Consider the following 22,540-nt stretch of genomic DNA (forward strand, 5'->3'; position numbering starts at 1 on the left):
GGCGGCTCCGGGCCGGACCAGGGTCTCCGTCACTGGGCGCCTGCCTGTTTCTGGGCGCCGTGCTCGGGCCCGGGCGGCTCCTGCCCGACGCGGCCCCGAGGAGCCCCTGCACGAACCCCGCCGACCCGGCCCGGGGCGGCAAGCCGGGGTGCTTAGGGCGCCCCGGGCCCGGCCAACGGCGAGAAACCGGGCCCGGGACGCCAGGGGCGCGGGGGGCTCCGGGCCAGGGCCCAGGCCGGGAACAGAGATATTTTTCGCGGGGAGGGGGTGCAGGAGGTGTCAAAGTTTTCGGGGAACTTTTCCACTTGAGATTCCACGACCCTGCAGTGCCACCTACAGAAAGCGGCAGCTGGGGAGGGCGGGCGCCCCCAACGACCCCCGACTGCCAGCGGCTGCGCGGCCAGGCTGCCTGGAGCTCTCGCTTTGTTTTTTTTTTTTTTTTTTCTTTTTTTTCTTCCCTCTTGTTTTTGTGGGGTACATCTTTTTTCAGAGTGGGAAAAAAAAAAAAAAAAAAAAGCGAGCGCCGGCGCCTGCAGTAGAGCGTGCTCGGCCTGCAGAGGCAGTCGTCTCCAACTTTTCCTCTCCCGCTCCAACTCCCCGCGCCCAAAACTTTTGGCTCTCGGGGAGCCCAAATCTGCCTGCCGCGCAACTTCCACTCTAATGCAGGGACCAAGGGCCCTGGCAGCGGTTTGCAGCCTGGGGGTCACGCTCCCCAGGCTCGGGCCTGCTCGCTGGCCTGCTCCTAGTGCCTAGACCCAGTTGGGGAAGGCGAAACCGGGCGCCCCAGGAGCGCCCCGGGAGAGGGCGGAGCACTCTCGTGCCCCGGGGCAGGAGTGCAGGGAGCTCCCGCGCCCGGAACGTTGCAAGCAAGGCTTGCGAGATTCGCAGGGGGGCACTCGCGAGGGACGGACAGGAAGAGGGCCAGGGGGGACGCCAGAACCCGGGACCACAGCACGGAAACGGCCCGGGGCTGAGCTGCAGTCAGATCCGGGGATGGAGGGAGCCGGAGAAGAGGAGTGAGAAGGCCGAGGAGGCAGGCCCTGCTGTCCTCCTGCAGGCCGGCAGCCTGCTGGCAGTGGAGGACCAGGCCGCCCAGGAAAGGAAGGGGTCAGGAGGTCGGGCAGGGCCTCAGCAGGCTCAGACAAGGCCCCAGAAGGGAGCTGCAGGCGCCCTGGAGTCCAGGCCCCAGGCCTGGCTCTGGTTGTCCAAAGAGGGCCTACCTAGGCCAGGCCTCTGGTGGGGAAACTGAGTCACAGCCAGACCTCAGGGCACGGCCTAGACGCTTACGAGCCAAGTTAGGGGTAGAGAGCAAAGACCTTTGGGGGTCTCAGGGAGTAGGGGGCTTCAGGGCCTTCTAGTCTAGAGCTGGATTGGCGAGTTAGACGCTTGTAGATCCAAGGTTGGATTGGGGTGGGGTCTCTGGGACGTTGGATCGCTACGCAAGGATTGGGGGGATTCAAGTGCTTAGAGATCGAAGTCGGTCCTGGGTAGGGGGAGTCAGACAATTGGAAAGCCTAGGTAGTTATTTGGGGAGGGGTCTCTACGCTTTGGCGAAGGGCACAGCTGCGTCTTTTTGGCTTGAGGCCTGAGGCCTTGTCGAGAAGCTTCAGTGAAAGGGTGGGCTGGCCGGGCCAAGAGAAAGAAAGTGAATAAATCAGGAATATAAGTGGGCGGGGGGCCCCTGAGAGGGGGGTCACAAAGGGTGAGACATGGCCACCAGGCGTTTAACCGACGCTTTCTTGTTGTTGCGGAATAATTCCATCCAAAACCGGCAGCTGTTAGCCGAGCAAGTGAGTAGTCACACCACCTCCAGCCCTCTGCATTCACGTAGCATTGCTGCGGTGAGTCTCCCGGCGGCCTCTCCGACACACGGACCGTGTGCACTGCGGCTCTGCCTGTTTGTCTGTCTCTGTCTGTCTCTCTGTTTAAAAAAAGAAGATAAGAATAATAAGACTAAGAATAATAAGATCTCTTGGCTAGAGTCAGGGGGCATCTGTAACCCTGGATGGGGAAAAAGCGGTGCTGTGAGGCCGCAGCTCCACCTCTGCCTTGTCTTCTCCTCACTTCCGCAGCACCCCCCCCCCGCATCCCCCGCCTTGGCGTCACTGCGCTACAGGCCGCCTGCAATTTACATATGTTTTAACGCTAACATTGGGAAGCATTGGGCCTTTCTGAAGCCTTTTTGTTTCGTTTTGTTTGAAGCTCCCCTCCCCCCATTAGTGAGCCTCAGTTCGGTCCTAATGGCTGGATCGTGGGACCGTGGACCCAAATCCTTGCAAATGAACGACTCCCTCCCCCAAAGAGGAAGCAAGTTGTGTTGTTGTTTGATTTTGTTTGGTTTTGTTTTGTTTTTCCGCCCGTTTTAACGGTCCCGCAGCCCTCTGTGTGGCCTTGTTCCCTATGAATAATTGTTTCACTGTTCTTCCTGGGGGCTTGGGTTTGTGAGACTCAAGGTGCTAGCCTCTTCACTTTCCATTTCCCAGACGGGAAATTACGCTTTCCTCTCCATTCGAACTTTTTAAAAAAGCCTGAGGAGGTATATGTGAAAATTAACCCTCTAAAATAGCATTTTTTTTTTTTTTTTTTAATTAGCCAGAACCTTTAGTTAGCCTAGCAGTAGCGTTTTTTAAGGGTGGTCCTGGAAAAATTACTGTTTCTGGTTTTTAATGTGGGCTACTTTTCCCTTTCTGAGCCACAGTTTACTGCTCTGTTAAATAAGGGGCGAGTCTGGATGATCTATACCAGACAGTTATCGTTAGCTCGGTAATGTCTTCAATTGAAAAGTGAAGTTATGAAACTGGCTGTAGTTCAGGCTCCCTGCGGTAGGCAGGCTAGGTTGGAATAGAAGCAGCGTTGGAACAGGCGGGGAATAGCCATCCCAGGACCACATTCTTGGGGATTATATTTGATAGGCAATTTTGGAAACCCCGCATTTATTTCACCTCTTAGGGACTGTATTGCCAGTTCATTTTTTCTTTGTGATTTTATCTAAATGCTTCAGGAAAATTTTGCCATATGTCATGATTATCATGTCTACAAAGACAGTTTCTCCTTTTTGTAAGTCACAGGTGGAGAATGTGTTTGGCCATATAACTGATAGAAAAGTGATTTTAAGCCATATGAGCGGTTTCAGGAATAAAAGCATGTAAACTCAGGTCAAAAAGCCTAGAAACAGGGACAGAGTGTGTGTGAGATTTCAATTAAGAAGTTGAGGGGTTTTACATTTATAAATTGAAAGGAATGACATTATATTGAAATAAATGTAAAGATGTCTGGTAGCATAGAAACGGGCTAATTCTAGCGCTAATTTTGAAGAAGAAATAAGCCTAGAAATCGAGTAGCAATTGGATGAATACAGTTCCTTAATGGAACTTCAGTAATGTTAAATAAGAACTACATGTTCCTTAAATGACTTGATTTTTGTGCTGCCTCAAAAACAACTGAAACTGATATTAAGATTTCTAAGGCATCAGTTTTAATTGATTGAAAAACATATTGTTTATTTTTCAATTTTTAATCATTAAGGTTCAAAATGCCCTGAACTTTTGGGTAACATGAGGGTTTTTTTTTCCCCCCCTCATTTAGTCAGACGGTTTAAAAACCTAGTATCTGAGACAGGAAGCTTTTTAAAAGTCCTTCTCTGAATCAGACCACTTTAGAAAATTATTTTCTAAGTTAGGCAATTTAAAAAAATATTTAAGCTAAGCAAAATAATTAAAAATGGATAGCTAAAGTATACAGTTTGGAAAAATAGATACGTCAGGGTATATACAGATACATTTAGCTAACTCACAGTTTTTTGAAAATGATTTCTAAACCCAACTAAAAATATATTTCTAAGTCAGAACGTTAAAAAATGTTTTCTAAATGTCATGCCATTGAAAATGTTAATATTTGTATTAGTCTGACCATTTAAAATCTTTCTCAGATCATTGAAAGCAGCCATATCATTTAAAATATCCTTATAGTCAGTTCATACTGTCTAAAAAATAGGTTTTGCAGTCTAACATAGTTTTCCTGAATTAAAATTTAAAAAGAAAATACAGATTTATATATTTTAATTGTGTTTAAAAAAATGGCATGTCATAAATTTCTGAAGTATTGAGGGTTGAAGTGTTACATCTTCACTTTGCTTACAGGTGATTCTTACAAAATCTATTTCTGCACACAATACGGCAAAATGCTAACAAGACTACATAGAGGTTATGATTTTTTCAACTTTTCTGGAAGTTGGAAAAGCTTTATAAACGTTCTGAAGCAAAAGCCATGTCTAACACAATTTGTAAAAACTGTATTGAGTAACTCTTAGCAATGCTTTTCATTGCATATCTAGCTCATAAAAAATTTAAAGCCTTGTTTCTGATTTGTAAATTTCAAAGCCATGTAGCAAACCAAACAGTACCATATCTGTCAAATTTTGAATATGGACTAGGTATTAGGTGACATTAAGGAATTAATTATAATACATTACATTTGATAATTTTACTAGAGATGCCTTCTAAAATGTTTAGTGGTGAAATGTCAAGGCGTCTTACCTAAATCCTTAAACCCTCCAAAAACAGAGGAAGCAAATAAGGCAAAATTGTTGAGTCTAGTGATGAGTATGTGGGGGACATTTTACCATTTTGTAGGCTTTTCTACATGTTTGAAAATTTTTAAATAGAAACTTAAAATAAGTATATTTGTTATAGTAAAGTAAAACAGCTAAAAAGAGACAATTTGTAAATATATATCTAACACTCAGGCAATTTGAAAGGAAGAAATTAAACCTGAGTTTAACTTAATTTAAAAAATAATAACCTGGAATTTTAAGTTTCTAATTAGAAGAAAAAGTTGTAGACTTTGATCTTGATGCATTTGATACCAACTAAAAATACACCTAAAATAACAGACTTTTTTAAAAAAAAATTATAATCCTGAATTTTAACATCTTTATTTCAGGAAAAAGCTGCAGAAATTAATTGCAGAGTAGTATGTCTCTTACACCTCAAAGCAAAGCACACCTTTAGCCATGTCATGGCTTTAGCCGTGTCATTCAAAAGATTTAAACTTGCATTTTTTGCATCCTAGTTGGAGGGAAAAAACTAGAATTTGGTTGTTGTAGTGGGGTTGTTGTATGTACCTGTGCCTGCATACAGGGTTTTGCAGCATTCAGGCAAATACGTCAAATAAACAGGAATTTAAGGAGGAGAGGCAGTGACCAGATAAACACAAAGCCTTAAGGGCCAGAAGGGACCTAAAGGTCATTTGGCCTAGTGTACCCGTTTGTGATAACCCCTTATGCCTGTCTTGTTTGGCCATGTTCTGTGATTATGATGGAAAATGCCAGCAGCTCCACGATTTTTACCACTAAAAAGTCTTTGCCTGTTAATCCCAACTGTTTGTGTCCTGGGGTCCTGCTTTTAGTTCTGTTCCTTCGGGTCTTCCTTCTGTCTGGTAACCCCGCAGCCTTGTTACCCAGAGTTCTTTCCAGGCTTAGCAGTCCCGGCTCAGAGTGGTTACGTTTCTTTCCTATAAATGATGTTTAGTTTTTCTGTATCCTTTTTAAAGTTCAGCACCCAGAACTGAACAAAATTCTACTTTTTTTGTGTTCTTAGTTGTATTAATGTTAGTAAAACTGATTGTTAAAAACAGACGGGTTTGACTTTATACACTCCTAACAAAATGCAGTTGTATTTCCCATGCATTTTGCTCTGGCTTCAGTTTTGAGTGCCCCATCACGTTCATGCCTCAGGGCAACATGAAATAAAGGAAAGAGCACTGAGAATTGAATCTGAGAATTGAGGCCTAAATCCTGTTCTGCTGCAGGCTCAGAGTGTGTCCTTAGGCAAGCTTTTAATCTTTTTGGATATCTTTTGCCTCATTTGTAAACTGAGGGGTTTGAGTTTAGGTGATTTCCAGCCCTATGGATTCAACAGTATTTTCTCAAGTTCTGTTTTAATACATTGTTTCTCCTGACTTTAGCTTTAATTTGAAAAGGAGGAATTCATAGTCAACAGCTTTGTGGCTGTCAGTCCAAGGTGAAATCCTTAGAAGTAGCCTACCAGTACTGTGCAAAAGTAACTTTCACATTATTATGCCAGCCAAGTGCAGGTTTTAAGGTAGCAACTCATTCAAGCAGCTTGGCCTTAGGAAACTGAAGTGGATTTATGAAGCTAAACAATCATTCAAAAAAAATTGTAAAGTCATAAAGAAACGAATGAAAGGTAGATATTGAGATGCTCTTCTGATCTGATGAAATTCTTTATGGATTTGTGTGGTTTCCTTCGATCCCTGGGAATGGATCTAATATAGGGGTTGGAGCTACTTTCTTAGTGTTTACTGCCTCATCTATACTCTGCTTTAAAATAATGCATAATCTATAATTGGAAGCTAGAGTTAATTGGTCTTACATTAGTTTGAAACTTAAGCACATTATTTTTAATAAAATGTGTGCTTTAGGAAAAAAAAGAAATTAAGGATTAACTATGGCTATAAGAAACCTGAGGTTCTTATTCAGGCTTGACTACAATATTAGCTAAGATTTATGGAGAGTTTACTTTGTGCCCGACTCTGGGCTAAGCCCTTTCCATGTGTAAGCTCGGCTCATCTTCACAGTGCTCTATCACATAAGTACTCTTGTTTTTCTCAGATACAGATAAGGAAACAGATTTTAGAGGAGGTAGGAAACTGGCCCAGCATCACCCACCTGATGGGCTGGGGCTGTGACTGGAGCTCTGGCAAACCTGGCTTGAGAGCCCCGTGCCCACCTCCTGGGCCACTCTGGCGTTGGCTGCATTTTCAGAACTTGTGTTGCAGATCCTGGAAAATGGAAGGACCTATTGTTTAAAAACAATTTTTTTTTTCTTGCAAGAGGCTAGCATCTTTCTTTATCTCACTTTTACAAACCTTACACAGTCAATTTTAACTTGCAGATTGAAGGTGCTAAGTTTTAGTACAAGCTGAGTCTGTTGGAAAATTAGTTCTCTGTCTTTAGAATCCAAGTATGAAATCATTATATATTTCTCTTTAGATCTACTTGCTTTTCTGCTTTTAAAGATTCCATGGGAGCAGTGAGGCTTACTTTGAGAATAAGGGTGCTTTGTTGGATAAAAGTGAAGCAAACTTTTATTTTGGCAGTAACGGAAATAAAGTAAATATCACTATAGTATAGACCTGTGTTTCCAACTCATTTTGCTCAACTTTTCCAGACTTCCTGAGTAAACACAGATGGGTTTCCACTGATTTTTCAGTTTTATGTAGAAAGTTCTTTAGACTATAAATTCCACATGCTACTTGGAGTTTTCAGTATTTGCTTGATTGCATGCCATTGGCAGGTCAAAAACCTAGATTTAGACATAAAGATTTAGAAGGTGATGATGTGTAGTAATGTGTTTTCATTTGGCTTTATTTTGGTCTTTCCTGATGGTAATTCTAAATGTTTTAATTCAGGTCTTGACTAAATTTCCTGGTAATTTGGTGGCAGGCAGAGCTTCGAAACCTTCTATTTTTAAGTAGCAGAATGGTGGGGAGGGTCTTTGAAAAGGTGACCTTAATTTAATATTCCTGATGTGGTGGTAGCTGCCTATTGCAAGTAATTCTCTGAATTGTTAATAAAATTAGAGAGGCTGGAGGGTGGGGTGGAAAGAGACCTGAACACCTGGGTCTGTCCCCGGTCTGACCATTAACAAGGTCTGTGGCTTCGAGCAATGCATTTATACATTTTGAAGCTTAGTTTTCTTATTTGTAAGAAAAGAGTTATTTCTAGCCCTAGAATCCCATGATTCAGATTTCACCTCTTATCAACTAATAATTGTAGCAATCAGAAGATCAGGGTGTGTGTGCTCGGTTAATAATCCGAGAGCATAGGCACATGTGCAGCAGAGATTTTAACCGAGGTTTGCAATAGTACATCGTTCAAAGATTAAAGATTAAATGCCAGGGAGCTGCTGCAGAATAGGAAGAAGACTGAGATACTCAAGTTAGGGGTTTTGTCTTGCATCATGTTTTATTAATAAAAGATTCTAATGTTCTCTTAATGTTAAGCTTTTAAAGAATAAAAACATTTTTCTTTGTGAAGTAAAAGGTAATTAAATCAGATTTCCATTTGATACTATCTTTATTAATATCGTCTAGTGCTACTATTATTGCAGGGTGTGTCTAGAGTTCTCTCTTGCTCTCATAGAAAATTGTGGAAGGAATGAAGAGGATTTTCAGCTTTCCATGTCATCTAATTGAATTTTTACATGGAGTAAAGTTTGATTACGTTTTTATTGCTATCATTGTTTAATAATATTTTGGCCCTGATACAGCAGCTTCATTTGCACTATTTTTAAATAAGGAAGTTGTTTTTTTATTTTCTAAATTTACTGCTAAACATAAAAAAACACAATTGATTATTGAATTTCACCACAAATTATTTCAGTGATCAATACTGTACAAAAAAAAGACCTAGTTGTTTAGATTATCTGTCATTAGTAAATGTCTGTTCAGAAGATAGAGTTCCATGTTGATCTAAAAAAGAACGTTTAGTTTGCAATTGAAACTTAACCCTCTGGTGTCATGCTTCTCCCTCCCCACCTCCCTTAAAAGAAAAAAATGTATTCTTACCTTTTGTTTTGTCTCGTTTGCTTGCTTTTATAAGAGCTTTATGAATAACTGTACGCTTTCTAGCTAATGATAATACATACCAAGAGATGGTAAGAGTTTTTCTTTTATTTTGCCACCTGTGTCTCTCTCCGGGAAAGAGTGGTTTCTCAGCTCTCTTACTACCAGGGATGAAGCCGTGTCTGCGGGATGTAATTTGCAGAGACCTTGCATATGTGGTCACTCACATGTTATCTGAATACGGCTACAGACAGTTTCTGTGGGTCGTTCATTTTTTAATTTTGTTGCATTTGCAGGTCTGATTTACATGTGAAAATATACATTTATTTAACATGATAAAATTACATTGCAGCTCTGCTCTCTTATTATATTTTCCTAAGGGAAATTAGAATGTGGTATTGTATGGATATTTGGTGTTTATGAAACAGATTAACAGCATATTTTAGTGAAACCAAAGCAAGTGTGTTTTATCTGTTTCCAGTGTATTTTAATATTTACAATCATGTTTTGCTTGTTTCCTAGCTCATTTTCAAAACAACCGCAGTAAATAAAAATAAAAGCATATATTGATGTAGCTTATTTTAAAAAAAGAAGAATCAAAAGGAGATTTTAAAATACCTTGCTTAGTGGATCTTTATATTTAGTTAGCTTAAAATCTCAGTGTTTTCTCAACTGACCATGCCTTGTCTGTCTGTCCCATGCTGCTTTCTTTTTGCTTTCCCTAACTGGATGGGACTGATGGGAACAACATGTCTCTTCAGGAGCTGGACGAGGTATCGTGTTTTGAATATTTTTATATGTTGGGTAATTCGAGATTATAAAATACCTGCTTTTCCTGAAGTCTTTGCTCATATATAAAATGCTAACAGCTTATAAATATTTAGCATTTGTTTTGATTACTTTCTAATTTTTTTAACAGTTTCATATGTAGAATTTAATATATTTTCACGCCACGTGAACTGATGATTTGAAAAAGGCTTTGGGAAGATTGTTTACTACTCTTGGGAAAGTGTCTCAACTTTGGAAGCAATAAAAAGGTTGAACACTTTCTTCAAGGAAGCCAGAATGTTTTGGGAATTAATGTCTGTAACTTCCTGATTTCTGAGAGGTGAGTGGTGCACTTGCTCAGGTGGACAGTGTAGAAGACCAGCGTGTCTGTGAAGGCCCTAAGTGAGAAGGACTGTAGCCACGGCAACTGTGGGAGGGTCTTCCTTGTCACTCCTGTCTGGAATGAGTTGACACCCAGTGGATGCACCTGAAGCTATTGTCACCTGGGCCCAGTTCTGCATCTCCTAGCTGGGGGTGCCTTTGGCCTTTTTATTAGCTAGTAGCATCTTGCCCAGAAGGTGGAGAGAGTATATATTCAAAACACTTTATTTTAGTAGCCCTAGTAAAAGGGTTCAGAAAAAAATAAGATGAAAACTGTTGTTAATGTTTGTGTCTATTGTCTGTTTCAGCATTGAAGGGGTAAGAATATTTTTCCTGAGTATAGAGTGATGGACAAGTGAGGGTTGTTCTTGTTTGTTTTCATTTAGAAGTATGAACAGTAAAGTAGGATTAGGATCACTGTCCTTAAAACCAGTGGGGTCCTAACTAGTAGATTCAGATCTACCTATATATTCTAAAAACCTTAACTAGTTGATAATGACAACAGACTGAGCACAGCCTAAATAGCTGTCGTTGGGAGCTGGTTAAATAAATCGTGTAGCATCTCTGACCCTCTGTACCAGGCAAATGGTGAGGCCCATCCATGAGAACTGCAGTGGAATGAGCCCCAGACACATGGCGGAGTGGAAAGACCCAGATGCAGAGTAGCATGGATAATGTGATTCCTGCTCCTTTTTGTTTTGTTTTGTTTTTTCAGGAAAAATAATTCATATTTATGCTTATGTGTGCTTAAAAAATTCCTGAAAAGATACACAAGAAACTGTTAACAGTGGATACACCCCAAGAAACATCTGAGATAGAAGAAAAACTTCCTTTCTATTACAAACCCTTTTCTTAGGGTGCATATATATTTTTAAACCATGTGCATGTATACTTTGCCACTAAAAACAATTAGTTAAAAAAAACCAAAAACCCACTTAACTGGTAGCTGACTGAGCCAGGTGTCATGGTCATGCCTGCGTGGGGGTTTCCTTTCCCATTCAGGAACCTCACCGCCAGCTCCCCGCTTGGGCACTGGGCCCTGGAGAGGGCCCAGCTCACACACGTGAAGGTAGGCATCTCTGGAGCACAGTGGACGTGGGTGGATTTGCTGATCAATCTTTAAAAATGTTAAGGCTTGGGGGCTTGGAGAGCAGGCATTCTGAGTTAAAATAGATGTTGCTATTGGCTGAGCAGTTTGAAGATATGGAGCTTCTGACCTCAAAAGGAAGTGTATAGGGTGCGGGGGAGGGTAACAAATTATAGAACCACTTAGGTTGAAGAACCATTTGAATAATGTTCCAAGGAGGGGCACATAAGTGGTCATAATTACTTCGGGGTCTGCTGTCTGAACCGATTTCCAGTCTTTCCTACTTCCTTTTTCAGGCAGCAAGTTCCAGAAACTGGCTACTCACTGCATGAGCTTGGCAGGCCCTTTTGCTTTTCTTATGCTTCACCTCTAAGGGCTTAAAAGGGAGTCTTCTTGCCCCGTGATCAGAGGCCCTGCGTAGAGAGCACTGTCTCCTCCATGTGCACCCCAGTGCTGTCAGAAATGCAGGTTGCTGCCTCATCGCGGGTGCCCACAGCCACCTCATTTCCTTGTGCGTTTCACTTGCCCCTTTTGCTCTTTTGTCCAGCACCATTATCTTTTTCATGAAGTGTGGCTTCCACAATTGTCCGTGACGTACATTTTATTTACCTCGTTCATTTATTCCACTCGTTTCTTGTCGGCTCACTCAGCTGGCTGTGATTGTGCGTTCAGGACTCTGAAGTGCCAGGTACGGGCCTAGGAGCTGGGGGTGTGGTTGGGGACAGTGTCCAGAGGCTTCTTTGAAGCTGAAGCAAGGCCTCACATTGGCGTCTCTGGGAATAGTAAACGCCCAACTCCGGAGTGGATTAGGTGGTCGCCACCCCTGTATAGGTGAGGCCTGAACAAATGTCCCTGAGTGCGTATCACCCGCATCTCCCAGGGTGAAGGCATCGGCGGCCCCACTTCAGGGGCTTCCTGCGGTCTGTTCATGTTTGATTGTCATTCTCCTCCTCTAGCCTGAGTCCCCTGGAGATGTCACTTTTCCTTCTCAGAAAACACGAAGTAAGGTGTTCCTGAGGAGGAAGCCGAGCCCACCATTGGTTCTCTTACCCAGGGAAGTGTCTGGCCCTCTCGTTTGTTCTCTATCTTTAATCTACTTCCCGTCTTATGACGAAGAAATCTCCCAAGTTTGGGAGTTTTTAAATTCAAGATAAGATTTATTTTAAAAGTCACAAGATACAAATATCGAGCCCCCAAACCACACTGCCTGGAGGATGGGTGATTGGTGCACATCTGAGAGTGCCTGGGCCGGGCCCCAGTGTCCATGTTGGTGAAATAGGGAGCGGCGCCCCTCTGAAGGATTGTTGTTGGGACCGGCGTGGGCCAGGTCAGTAGCAGTGCTCAGGACAGTGCTCACAGAAGGCAGAGACGGACGGATTGCGCCCTTCCTTTTTCTCCCCGCCCAGAGTGTGTATGTTAGTTGAGAAAAAAGGAAAATCAGTGAAACTGACAACAGTATCAGGATGATGTGATTCTCAAGTGTTATCTCAATATTTTTTGTATCATTTTATTTATTTTTGTTTATCTATTTTTTTGAGACAGAGTCTCACTCTATCACCCAGGCTAGAGTGCAGTGGCACAATCTCGGCTCAGTGCAACCTCTGCCTCCCCGTTTTAAGTGATTCTCCTGCCTCAGCCTCCTGAGTAGCTGGGACTACAGGTGCGTGCCACCATGCCTGGCTATTTTTGGTTTTGGGGTTTTTTTTTTTTTTTGTATTTTTTAGTAGAGACGGAGTTTTGCCATGTTGCCCAGGCTGGTCTCGAACTCCTGAACTCAAGTCATCCACCCGCCTCGGCCTCCCAAGTGCTAGGATTATAGGTGTGAGCCACTGCACCATCCTATACCATTTTAAAAGTGTTTATTTTGACCATTTATTAATTTCATAATCAGAAAAGATAAGCATTATTTTAAAATTATCACAGGTTTAGAAGAATGTAGTGCTGACATCACTTTTATCTACATGCTTATTCCCTTCTCCAACAACTCGGATTTCTTAAGCCTAACTGTCTATTAGCAAAGTGATCTGACTTCATCATACAGGCGCCCAGAGTTTCATGTTGGAAGCACGAGTTGCCAGTCTGTTGATTTTCAGTGTCCCTTCTGGGCTTGTTAAGTGTTCATTGCCATAGACACTCCAGAATTATCAGTATTGTTCTCATTACCAATGCGTTATGGCTAAGCTTAGTTGATTTTTTTAGATGGGGAAGAGGGGTATCTGACTTTTCCAATCTCCACAGAGGCTTTGCTATTTCTGTAATCTTAGGCTACACTAAATCAGTCTTCAGGGAAAGTCGGGGTTTTAAGAGTAGGAGGGCTGTAGATCTGGAACAGCAAGATTTATAAGAGAGAATGTGTATGTTCCTTCCATAGATGGACAACTTGTCCACACTGGCTGGTACTCTTTAAAGGGACAAATGTCAACGTCTAAAGTGGATCAAAGGCAAAAGATACCTTTGGTGAGACTAGCAGGAAAGCCATTGGGTGTGCTGTTTTGAACATCTGTTGGATTTTTTCTGCATGTCTCTCAGGAAGGATGGCTCTAGGTTAGGGTAGGGTAGCAGACCCCAGTAGTTCTTGGAGAGAGGAACTACGTATCAAAGAGTCAAGAATTCTTAATTCTCTTAAGTACAATTTTTATTTAAAAAATATGGAAAGGTTTTTTTACTTCAGAAGCACAAATTAATTAATTAATTAATTAATTAATTATTTTTTGAGACGGAGTCTCTGTCACCCAGGCTGGAGTGCATTGCTGCGATCTCGGCTCACTGCAAACTCTGCCTTCCGGGTTCAAGTGATTCTCCTGCCTCAGCTTCCTGAGTAGCTGGGATTACAGATGCATGCCACCACGCCTGGCTAATTTTTGCATTTTCAATAGAGACGGGGTTTCACCATTCTGGCCAGGCTGGTCTCGAACTCCCAACCTCAGGTGCTCTGCCTGCCTCTGCCTCCCAAAGTGCTAGGATTACCGGCGTGAGCCACCACGCCTGGCCGCACAAATGTATTTTTAAAAAAGCTTTAGTAACCAACATCATATATTTAGAGGGGCCACCATGTTGAAATTCAGCAGGGGTAAGTAAAGAGAATTAGAAATCTGGCCATTTTTTAAGATCTGTATGAAATAGGATGACAGCTTGAAAATTGATATATGTGCTAGATCTTCAACAAATAAGAAGACGTTTTTAAATGGGAAGTGAGGTTTCTGAAATTAAAAGGGTGCTTATTTTGCACATAAAAATTTTTTATGTCCATATTTGTTCCCATTTCAAATAGTTGACGCTTATCTTCAACAATTGTTTTCCCTTCCTAAAACATACTGTCTTGTTTTTTAATAGTACATACTGTGATACACATTATAAATCCATACTGATAAAAGAAATGACACACTTCTTCTCAGTAGGGTGGTGTTTCTTTATCATAATGAACTATAGCTATAGACTGTGTCATAAAAGAGACAAATTATTCTCTATTTAAAGTTTTCGCTCCCAAAGAATCAGCTGTTCTATCTTACTGGATATCAAAACTTAGCTGTTCTATCAAAACCCTGATACAGTGTGTGGGAAAGCTAGTACCAGCTGAGCGGGCTGGCATCCGTGCCCTTCATGTAGGGATCTCTTAATTAACAAGCTTCCTTAGGACCCTTAACAAAGAGTGTGTTCTCCCCACTTTTGATTTACATCTAATTTGGGGGGAACACATGCATAAAATCAAGTACTATTTCAAAGAGTTGTATTCACTTCAACTGACTTTCCATAATGTGGTTTATAATTTGTTGTTTTGGGTAAAATGATGCTAATCCCAATGCAGGTAAATTTAGATAGATACCATCTCTCTGTCTTCTTTAGTGTAATGTGTATTTGTAAACAGTAAAAACAGTACAAAGTAAGATCATGAGTTTGAAAACTATAAAATCACTGTAAATAATTACTCTATTGAAATGGGTAATAACAAAATATAGTGGATTTGATAATAAACTGGTGTGGTAGAACCTAGGACCCATGAAGAGGTACTTTAGCAATTTTAGATTTTACTTTGTATAAACAGCTGGAATTCAAGTTCTGTTCCAGTCCAGCAGTACTATAGACAGCACCTGATGTATGGCTGGCAGGTGCTGGGAGCTGGGCCTGGTTTGTCCCCCTGCTTTTTAGTCAGTGTGTCTTCCACAGAGTTGTGTACCTCTTGGTGACTTTGGAGCAGGAGTTGCTGAGGAATAAACAAGTCTTCCTCTGATTGCTTGACACTGGCCTCCTCTGTGCCTCTGCTGTAGAGGGTGAGGTCTGCACTTCTCTGTCCACGGATGGTCAGGAAGAGAGGGTGATACAGTCCCTGGTGTAGTAGGTGGGAAATGAATCAAACTACTGTGTTTTGTTGTTTTAATCTGATGGCTTGTCTGGATTCATTTTCTTAGCAAATTGCAGTTATAGTTCATGGGCCTGTGGAGTGATTGGCACCTTTGAGGGTGGAAGGGGTTTCTGGAGTCAGCCCACCCAGGTTTCAGTCTGTCACATAATAACTCTGTGACCTTGGGCAAGCGACTTTCCTGAGTTTCAATTTCCATATTTATAGGTTAGAATAATAGTTTCTAGCTCACCTAGTTTTTGTGGGGATTAAAATAATGTCAAGAATGTAAAATTCCTATTGGTGAACGCTTAAAACCAAACAACGTGGTGGTGGTGGAGAATTACCACTTCACGGCCTGGGAGCCCGAAACAGTGCGGGTTTGGATGACACACCATTTGTTTAAGAAATGACACTGGCCCTGCAGCATCCCTGCCGTGCTGGAGCACCGGTGGGCTTAATCACGGCTCCTGGATGCACTGGGATTAGTGAATGGGGCCTGGTCCGTCCAGCATGGTCATTGCCCAAGATGCGCTCCCTGAGTGGACACATGCCCCAGAGCACACAGAAAGCCTGAAGCAGATGGTGGCAGAACCACCCCGGGGTGTGCAGGAGGTTGATGGTGAAGATACCAATTTGCTTTTAAGAATTTTACTGTGAACTCTTTAGGATTTAGGGCCTATTACTTGAAGTGTTCTTTTAATCTTAAGTTTTTCTTTATATGACATTTTTCCCCCTTCATCTGTGGATTTTAAATTTTTGTCTGTTCCTTTATTATTAGAAAAGCAAATAAGTATTTAATGAATGAAAAAATAAATTTAGATAAATGCAAGGAAGAGGGAAGAAAAGCAGTATGAATTTTTCACCCAACTCTACAGTGTGATTTAGAAAATTTCCAAAGTATTATCTATAAAGGACTTTTACAGATTATTTTCCATTATACTTTGATCATCATTTGGATCTTTTGAAATTGGCATTTAAAAATTCTGAGCTCTGGAGGGCACCTCAAGAGCTTTTCAACCGATTCACTGCCTGCAGGCAAGAAAACAGCTTAACCATGCCAAACCCATGATTTCCCTCCCCGTTTTTTTTTCTCTTTCTTTTTTTTTTTTTTTTTTAAAGACAGTTTTGCTCTTGTTGCCCAGGCTGGAGTGCGATGGTACAATGGTACAATCATGGCTCACTGCAACCTTCACCTCCTGGGTTCAAGCAATTCTCCTGCTCGGCCTCCCGAGTAGCTGCGATTACAGGTGTAAGCCACCATGCCCAGTTAATTTTTGTATTTTTAGTAGAGAATGGTTTTCACCATTTTGGCCAGGCTACTCTTAAACTGCTGACCTCAGGTGATCGCCTCGGCCTCCCAAAGTGCTGGCATTACAGGCGTGAGCCACCACATCCACACGATTTCCCTCCCATTCTTAAAAGCTTTCTACGGCAGTGTCTTATATAGTTAAAATAAACAAGAACCATCGATATCATTTCAAAATAAGGGGAAATGTTGCCTGTGGACATTTAACTGAAGAAAAGAAATGACAGTGTAAGATTGCATTGAGATCTTAAGGACTGCTTTTGCCAAATGGTAGATAATTTGCTAGCAGTTTTAGGCAGTTGTTTCACACATCTTAACACATGGTTAATGACTGTGTGACTGAGGTAACTGGATCAGCCCTCTTTCCAAAATAAGCTAAGCGTATTTAAGTAAACCTTGCTACTATTGAGCATTTTGTAGTTGTTTCATTTACCACCTGGTTTGTTTTTTTTTTTTCCACTTGTAACTGATCACACGAATCATTGTGGTTCTTGCCGTGCTATCACAGTACTAGTACTAAGAGGTATTTATTGTAAGGATCTATTGTTGACTTTTTCATTACATTTCTATAGCCAGATCAAGTCAAATTCACGTTCTCAAGTATGTCCAAGAAAATTAAGAGCTGGTGCATGAAAAGATAGGAGAACAATCCAAATCCTAGCAGTTATCAAAAGCAAGTTTATAATACAGGCAAGTGCATTTACTCCTTTCTATATATTTTCAGGGAGCGACATTTAAGAGAGAGTAAACATTCACTCCTTTCTGTATCTTTTCAGGGAGCAACATTTAAGAGAGAGTAAGAGTATTTGTATTTAAATTGGATTGGAATAATTTTTTTTCCTGTCCCTTTACTTTCCTGTAGCTTGCTGATGACCGTATGGCACTTGTGTCAGGCATCAGCTTAGATCCAGAAGCAGCAATTGGTGTGACAAAACGGTCACCTCCTAAATGGGTGGATGGAGTGGATGAAGTAAGTTGCATGTTAGTTTCATACCATCTTGTTTTTTTAAGTAATTATGACAACGTATTTTAAGATATCTGTCACATAAACGAATTTGGCCGCACTTGAATGTGTATTTCTAGAAATACTTTAGGTTAAGTTGTCTGTGTGTGTGTTAATGATTTTAGCTTTAGTTTTAACACTGGTAGTCACTACCTGAATTATAGGAATAAATTGAAAACCATGCAACAGGGAAGAATGCTATGTGATTTTCTGGTAATTTGAATTAAAGCTGCTCACACATCAGCAAGCCAGCAAGTTTGCTGAAGACCGAATTCTGTATGCTGAGTGTAGCTGATTGTCTCGGAGGCAGACCAGTAGCCTGCCTGGCATCAGTGGAGTTCTGTGACTTCATTTGCTTAGATTCAGTATGATGTTGGCCGGATTAAGCAGAAGATGAAAGAATTGGCCAGCCTTCATGACAAGCATTTGAACAGACCCACCCTGGATGACAGCAGTGAAGAGGAACATGCCATTGAGATAACCACCCAAGAGATCACTCAGGTGAGGAGTGCAAGTGAGTCCTGGGGAAACCAGTGAGCCTTCTCATGGCAATCTCAGAAACTAGAGTGTTACTCAGAATCAGTCTCCTGGAGTTCATTTCCTAACCCGAAGGTCTCAAAGGGACCTCAATAGGCCCTGAAGTCCTCCAACTGTCAGCGTAGGTACCTGTGAGGCCTTGGAGGTGTGGGGACTGTTTTTCAATTGTTGGCAGATACTACTGTGGACTGATAAAGTAAATATGAAATTTCAAACATTATCGAGTTCAATCTTTTGATTTTAAAATGTATAGCTAATACCGTATACTAATGGTAAGAAATTTTAATGCTAAAATATAGTCCTCATAATTGAAAAAACAACTTGGTATCCTAGAAAAAATTTTTATAAAATACTAAATTTGATTAATTTTAAAATAATAGGACTAGTGTTTAAACTTCAGTGTTTACGTTTTTTACTTAAGTCTCCTGGGTGCTAATTATCAGAGGAGTATGGTGCTTTGAGAAAAGCCCTGGGGTGTTGGAATGTTTGAAACCTGACTCTTATCAGTTTAACAGTTATATGATTCTCATTTAATCCCTCTGACTCTAGTGTTCTCATCTGTAAAATGGGACTAATAATAATAGTACCATCCTCATGGGATGCTTGTTAGGGATTAAATGAGAGGAATGCAATAATAATATATATGATAATACAGGTTGAACATTCCTAATCTAAAAATCTGAAATCCAAAATGCTCCAAAATTTGAAACTTTTTTTTGAGTGCTAATATGACACTCAAAGGAAATGCTCATTGGAGCATTTTGGATTTCGAATTTTCAGATTGGGGTACTCAACTAGTAGGTATTCTGCAAATATTCCAAAATCTCCCAAAATTTGAAATCCTAAACATTGTCGATCCCAAGCATTTCGGATGAGGGATACTCAGCCTGTCTAACGTGATATGTGAGCAGCTGGGCACACAGCAGGCCTTACACGGCAGGAGCTGAAATCTAGTGAAATCTTTCTGTGTGTATAAATTAAGCCGCAGATTCCTTTTACCTGTTCACCTTTCTCTAAACCAGCCTGAGTGAACAGAGCCTCTCACTTCTCACTCTGGCTTGTGATGATGGCAGTGTTAGCAGAGGGGCTTCTCTCCCAGGCTTACCCTGAGCCTCGGGCTTGTTCTCTTAGCTCTTCCACAGGTGCCAGCGTGCCGTGCAGGCCCTGCCGAGCCGGGCCCGGGCCTGCTCCGAGCAGGAGGGGCGGCTGCTTGGGAACGTGGTGGCCTCGCTGGCGCAGGCCCTGCAGGAACTCTCCACCAGCTTCCGGCACGCACAGTCGGGCTACCTCAAACGTGAGTGCTGCCCGGGCCTAGTGAAGGGATTTTGAGTAAGAAAAGCGCTTTATGTTTTCTTTTTTGCGACTAATTTTTCATTTAGTCCAATACCTTTCATTGTTACCTTTTGAACACGTTCACACCTTATGCAATAAAGGGAAGCCTCCTCCTCCTGTGAAACCCTGGCTTGGAATGAAGGCACAGCGTGGGGTACTGACCAAGGCTGGGGGAGGGCACCAAGATAGTTCAGCGTCTCAGCAAACAAAATTTGTTTTGTGTCAAGCTGCAAGAATTTGAAAATCAAGCACATTTTAAAAACCTGTTGTTTTCTAGATGTTGGGGTTTGGGAGAGCTGCTCTTCAATAGGTGAAAAGCAGTTGTTATTACCAAAAGCCACATATTTGCATAACAACCAAAGTGTTGGAGAGCACCTGAGAAACCCTCCCCAGGGTTCTTGAAACACTTCCTCTGCTGGCACCATGGGTTTCACCCAACAGACCTTTCCTTCCCAAATAGTGCAAAGCCAGATTTCAGCTCTCTTCTCATACTCCAAAAAAAAAACTTCAGTTTGCCCTCCCTCTGACAACTGGCACATTTGTATTTTAATTTTATTACTTCCAAAATTTGATTAGGGCCATATGGAATTCTTATTAGAGATGCTTCTAGAGAGAAATACTGATTTTTTTTAATGTTTTGTAACAGCAGTTAAATATTTCTGTTTCACTTAGAAATTCTCAGATGGTTGTGTCATTTTTGTCTTGGCATCAAGTGAATTGTGCACATTTACACTGTGACTTTGTCTTGAATAATCCCAAATGCCTGCATATTGTTGTATGTTTGTAATCCTTTACTCTCCCTCCACCCCCATTGGAGTTAGGCTTCTTTAAAGCGGCTAAGAATATCTCAATTTTGACTGTTGGAGTTTACTCTAGAATTCCCCCTTTTAATGGTAGAGCAATACCCAGGATGGTCTACATATTCAAGTAAAATGAATTCCTATCTGTGATAGGCATGAAGAATCGAGAGGAAAGATCCCAGCATTTTTTCGACACATCAGTACCACTAATGGAGGATGGGGATGATCATACTCTTTACCATCGGGTATGTGAGTGGCTGCAAAGCTGATTGCTGTGTCTGTGCACCCCATTCTACTGCTCTCTCCTCCTAGACCTCGAACTTCTGCACAGTGTCAATGGATTGGTATAGTTGACTTGTATATTCATCAAGTTGTTTTTGCAGCAGGTGGAAGAACAGCCATACTGTTTCTTCCTTTCCAAAGGCCACAGAGAGACCTTGTAATCTGTTTTCCAGAGCCTTTGGGAAAGTGGTCAACACCCTGCCTTCTTAGGAAGAGCCCAGAGAAGTAGAGGGCTATCCCAGGGGTTTTGTTTATCTGCGCTTGCAGAGTTACAGACGGGGGCTTCTGTCTTCCCTGCTATGGCCTCAGAGCTTTAGATCCTGCTGGCTTAAGGAGTTTGAATCTTTCCTGTTAGGGAAAAATAAGTGCTTGCTTATTATTTATGTGCTTTGTAGAAATATTTTCAGAATTCATTTTCTTTAAATTATTGTCTTTATATTTAAATTATATCTAAACAAGTACACCATAGCTTTCCTGAGAGGGGAAAACAATCTATCCAACAAATTGTGCACTATTTTGCTAGGGTTTTACAGATGACCAGTTAGTTCTGGTGGAGCAGAACACACTGATGGTGGAAGAGCGGGAACGAGAGATTCGCCAAATTGTACAATCCATTTCTGACCTGAATGAAATATTCAGGGACTTAGGAGCGATGATTGTAGAACAGGTATGTGAGCTGGCCTTCCTCGTGAATAGGTTTTCCTGCCATACTATCTGTTCCTTCTTTTTCCTGTACTCCTTTCAGGGAAAAAAATTGGAGCCAATTCCCCCAACATGTGTGTGTGCACCTGTCGTTTTATATGTTTATGAATATATACATAGCATCCCTAATCAGAAAATATGAAGTTCAGAATGATCCAGAATTCGAAACTTTTTGAGTGTTGATACGATGCCACAAGTGGAAAATTCCTACACAAGACCTCATGTGACAGGTTGCAGTCAAAACTTTGCTTTATGCACAAAACTAGTAAAAATATTGTGGCCTAGTGTGGTGGCTCACACCTGTAATCCCAGCACTTTGGGAGGCTGAGGCAGGTGGATCACCTGAGGTCAGCAGTTCGAGACCAGCCCGGTCAACATTGTGAAACCCTGTCTCTGCTAAAAATACAAAAAAATTAGCTGGGCATGGTGGCAGGTGCCTGTAATCCCAGCTACTCAGGAGGCTGAGGCAGGACAATTGCTTGAACCTGGGAAGTGGAGGTTGCAGTGAGCCGAGATTGCACCATTGCACTCCAGCCTGGGCAATAAGAGTGAAACTGTCTCAAAATGTATATATATATATACACACACACACATATATATAGTATAAAATTCCTTTCAAGCCATGTATATAAGGTATATGAAATATTAATGAATTTTGTGTTTAGACTTGGGTCCCATCCAGAATATCTCATTATGTATATGCAAATATTCCAAAATCTAAAAAAAGTCCCCAATCCAAAATAATTCTGGTCTCAAGCGTTTCAGATAAGGGATACTCAGCCTGAAGATGTGTGTATTTACAAATTATATACATAGGCTACTGTCATTCCCTATAAGAATATTAATAAATCTTTTTTTGATAAAAAATAAATAGAAGTTCTAATATTCTCTTCCCATGCCTCGAGGGTACTCATGTGAGCACCCTACTGTAGAGACCTTGTTGACTGTGACCAAGCTCAGCAATGATTCTGATGATATAGAAGATTTCCCTTCTAATTTTGGCAGGTTATTGTGTAATGGCGATTGGAACCACTAGCTTTCAAGTAGAATTAAATTGTTGTTCACTGTTAAAATCTGATTAGGGCATTTTATTATGTTGCCAGCAGGGATTTGGGTCCTGATCCCCCTGAAACCAACTGCAGAATGGAGTGTTCAGGCTCTGGAAGATCCAGTTACATTAATTACTCCAGCGGTTCCCAGTGAACTGCTATCTCTTCTAATCCAACATGTTTCCAATAAAAGCTCTGTTCTTCCTCATAGCCCAGTGTCCACTTCTTCTAATTTGTATTAAGAGATTAAACAATTAAACATCTTCCCCTTGAGTCCAAATTTTTAATTTTAGGTGGTAGACTGGAGTTTACCATTTTCTGCTCTGACCCATAGAGATGTGTATCCACGTTTAATAGACATGATAGTC

At 41.6% G+C, this 22,540-nt stretch overlaps 1 protein-coding gene across 8 annotated transcripts in view; it reads left to right on the forward strand.

Moving 5' to 3' along the window:
* The first annotated feature begins 740 nt into the window (after positions 1–740).
* STX16 (syntaxin 16) overlaps positions 741–22,540 on the forward strand; it is a 28,502-nt gene continuing 6,702 nt past the window's right edge. Inside the window, exons 1-8 of one of the 8 annotated variants that reach the window (XM_023231971.1) lie at positions 741–1,790; positions 9,348–9,359; positions 17,040–17,157; positions 17,330–17,437; positions 17,831–17,971; positions 19,139–19,301; positions 20,293–20,384; positions 20,945–21,088. In XM_023231971.1, coding sequence (XP_023087739.1) covers positions 17,345–17,437; positions 17,831–17,971; positions 19,139–19,301; positions 20,293–20,384; positions 20,945–21,088 — 633 coding nt within the window. In that variant the 5' untranslated portion in view covers positions 741–1,790; positions 9,348–9,359; positions 17,040–17,157; positions 17,330–17,344. Of the gene's footprint in view, positions 1,842–9,347; positions 9,360–17,039; positions 17,158–17,329; positions 17,438–17,830; positions 17,972–19,138; positions 19,302–20,292; positions 20,385–20,944; positions 21,089–22,540 lie in introns of all 8 variants that reach the window. The other 7 variants (XM_023231970.1, XM_023231966.1, XM_023231968.1 and 4 more) reach the window with 7 other exon arrangements.

Source organism: Piliocolobus tephrosceles, chromosome 20 (genome assembly GCF_002776525.5).
Source record: "Piliocolobus tephrosceles isolate RC106 chromosome 20, ASM277652v3, whole genome shotgun sequence".
NCBI classification, from domain to species: domain Eukaryota; kingdom Metazoa; phylum Chordata; class Mammalia; order Primates; family Cercopithecidae; genus Piliocolobus; species Piliocolobus tephrosceles.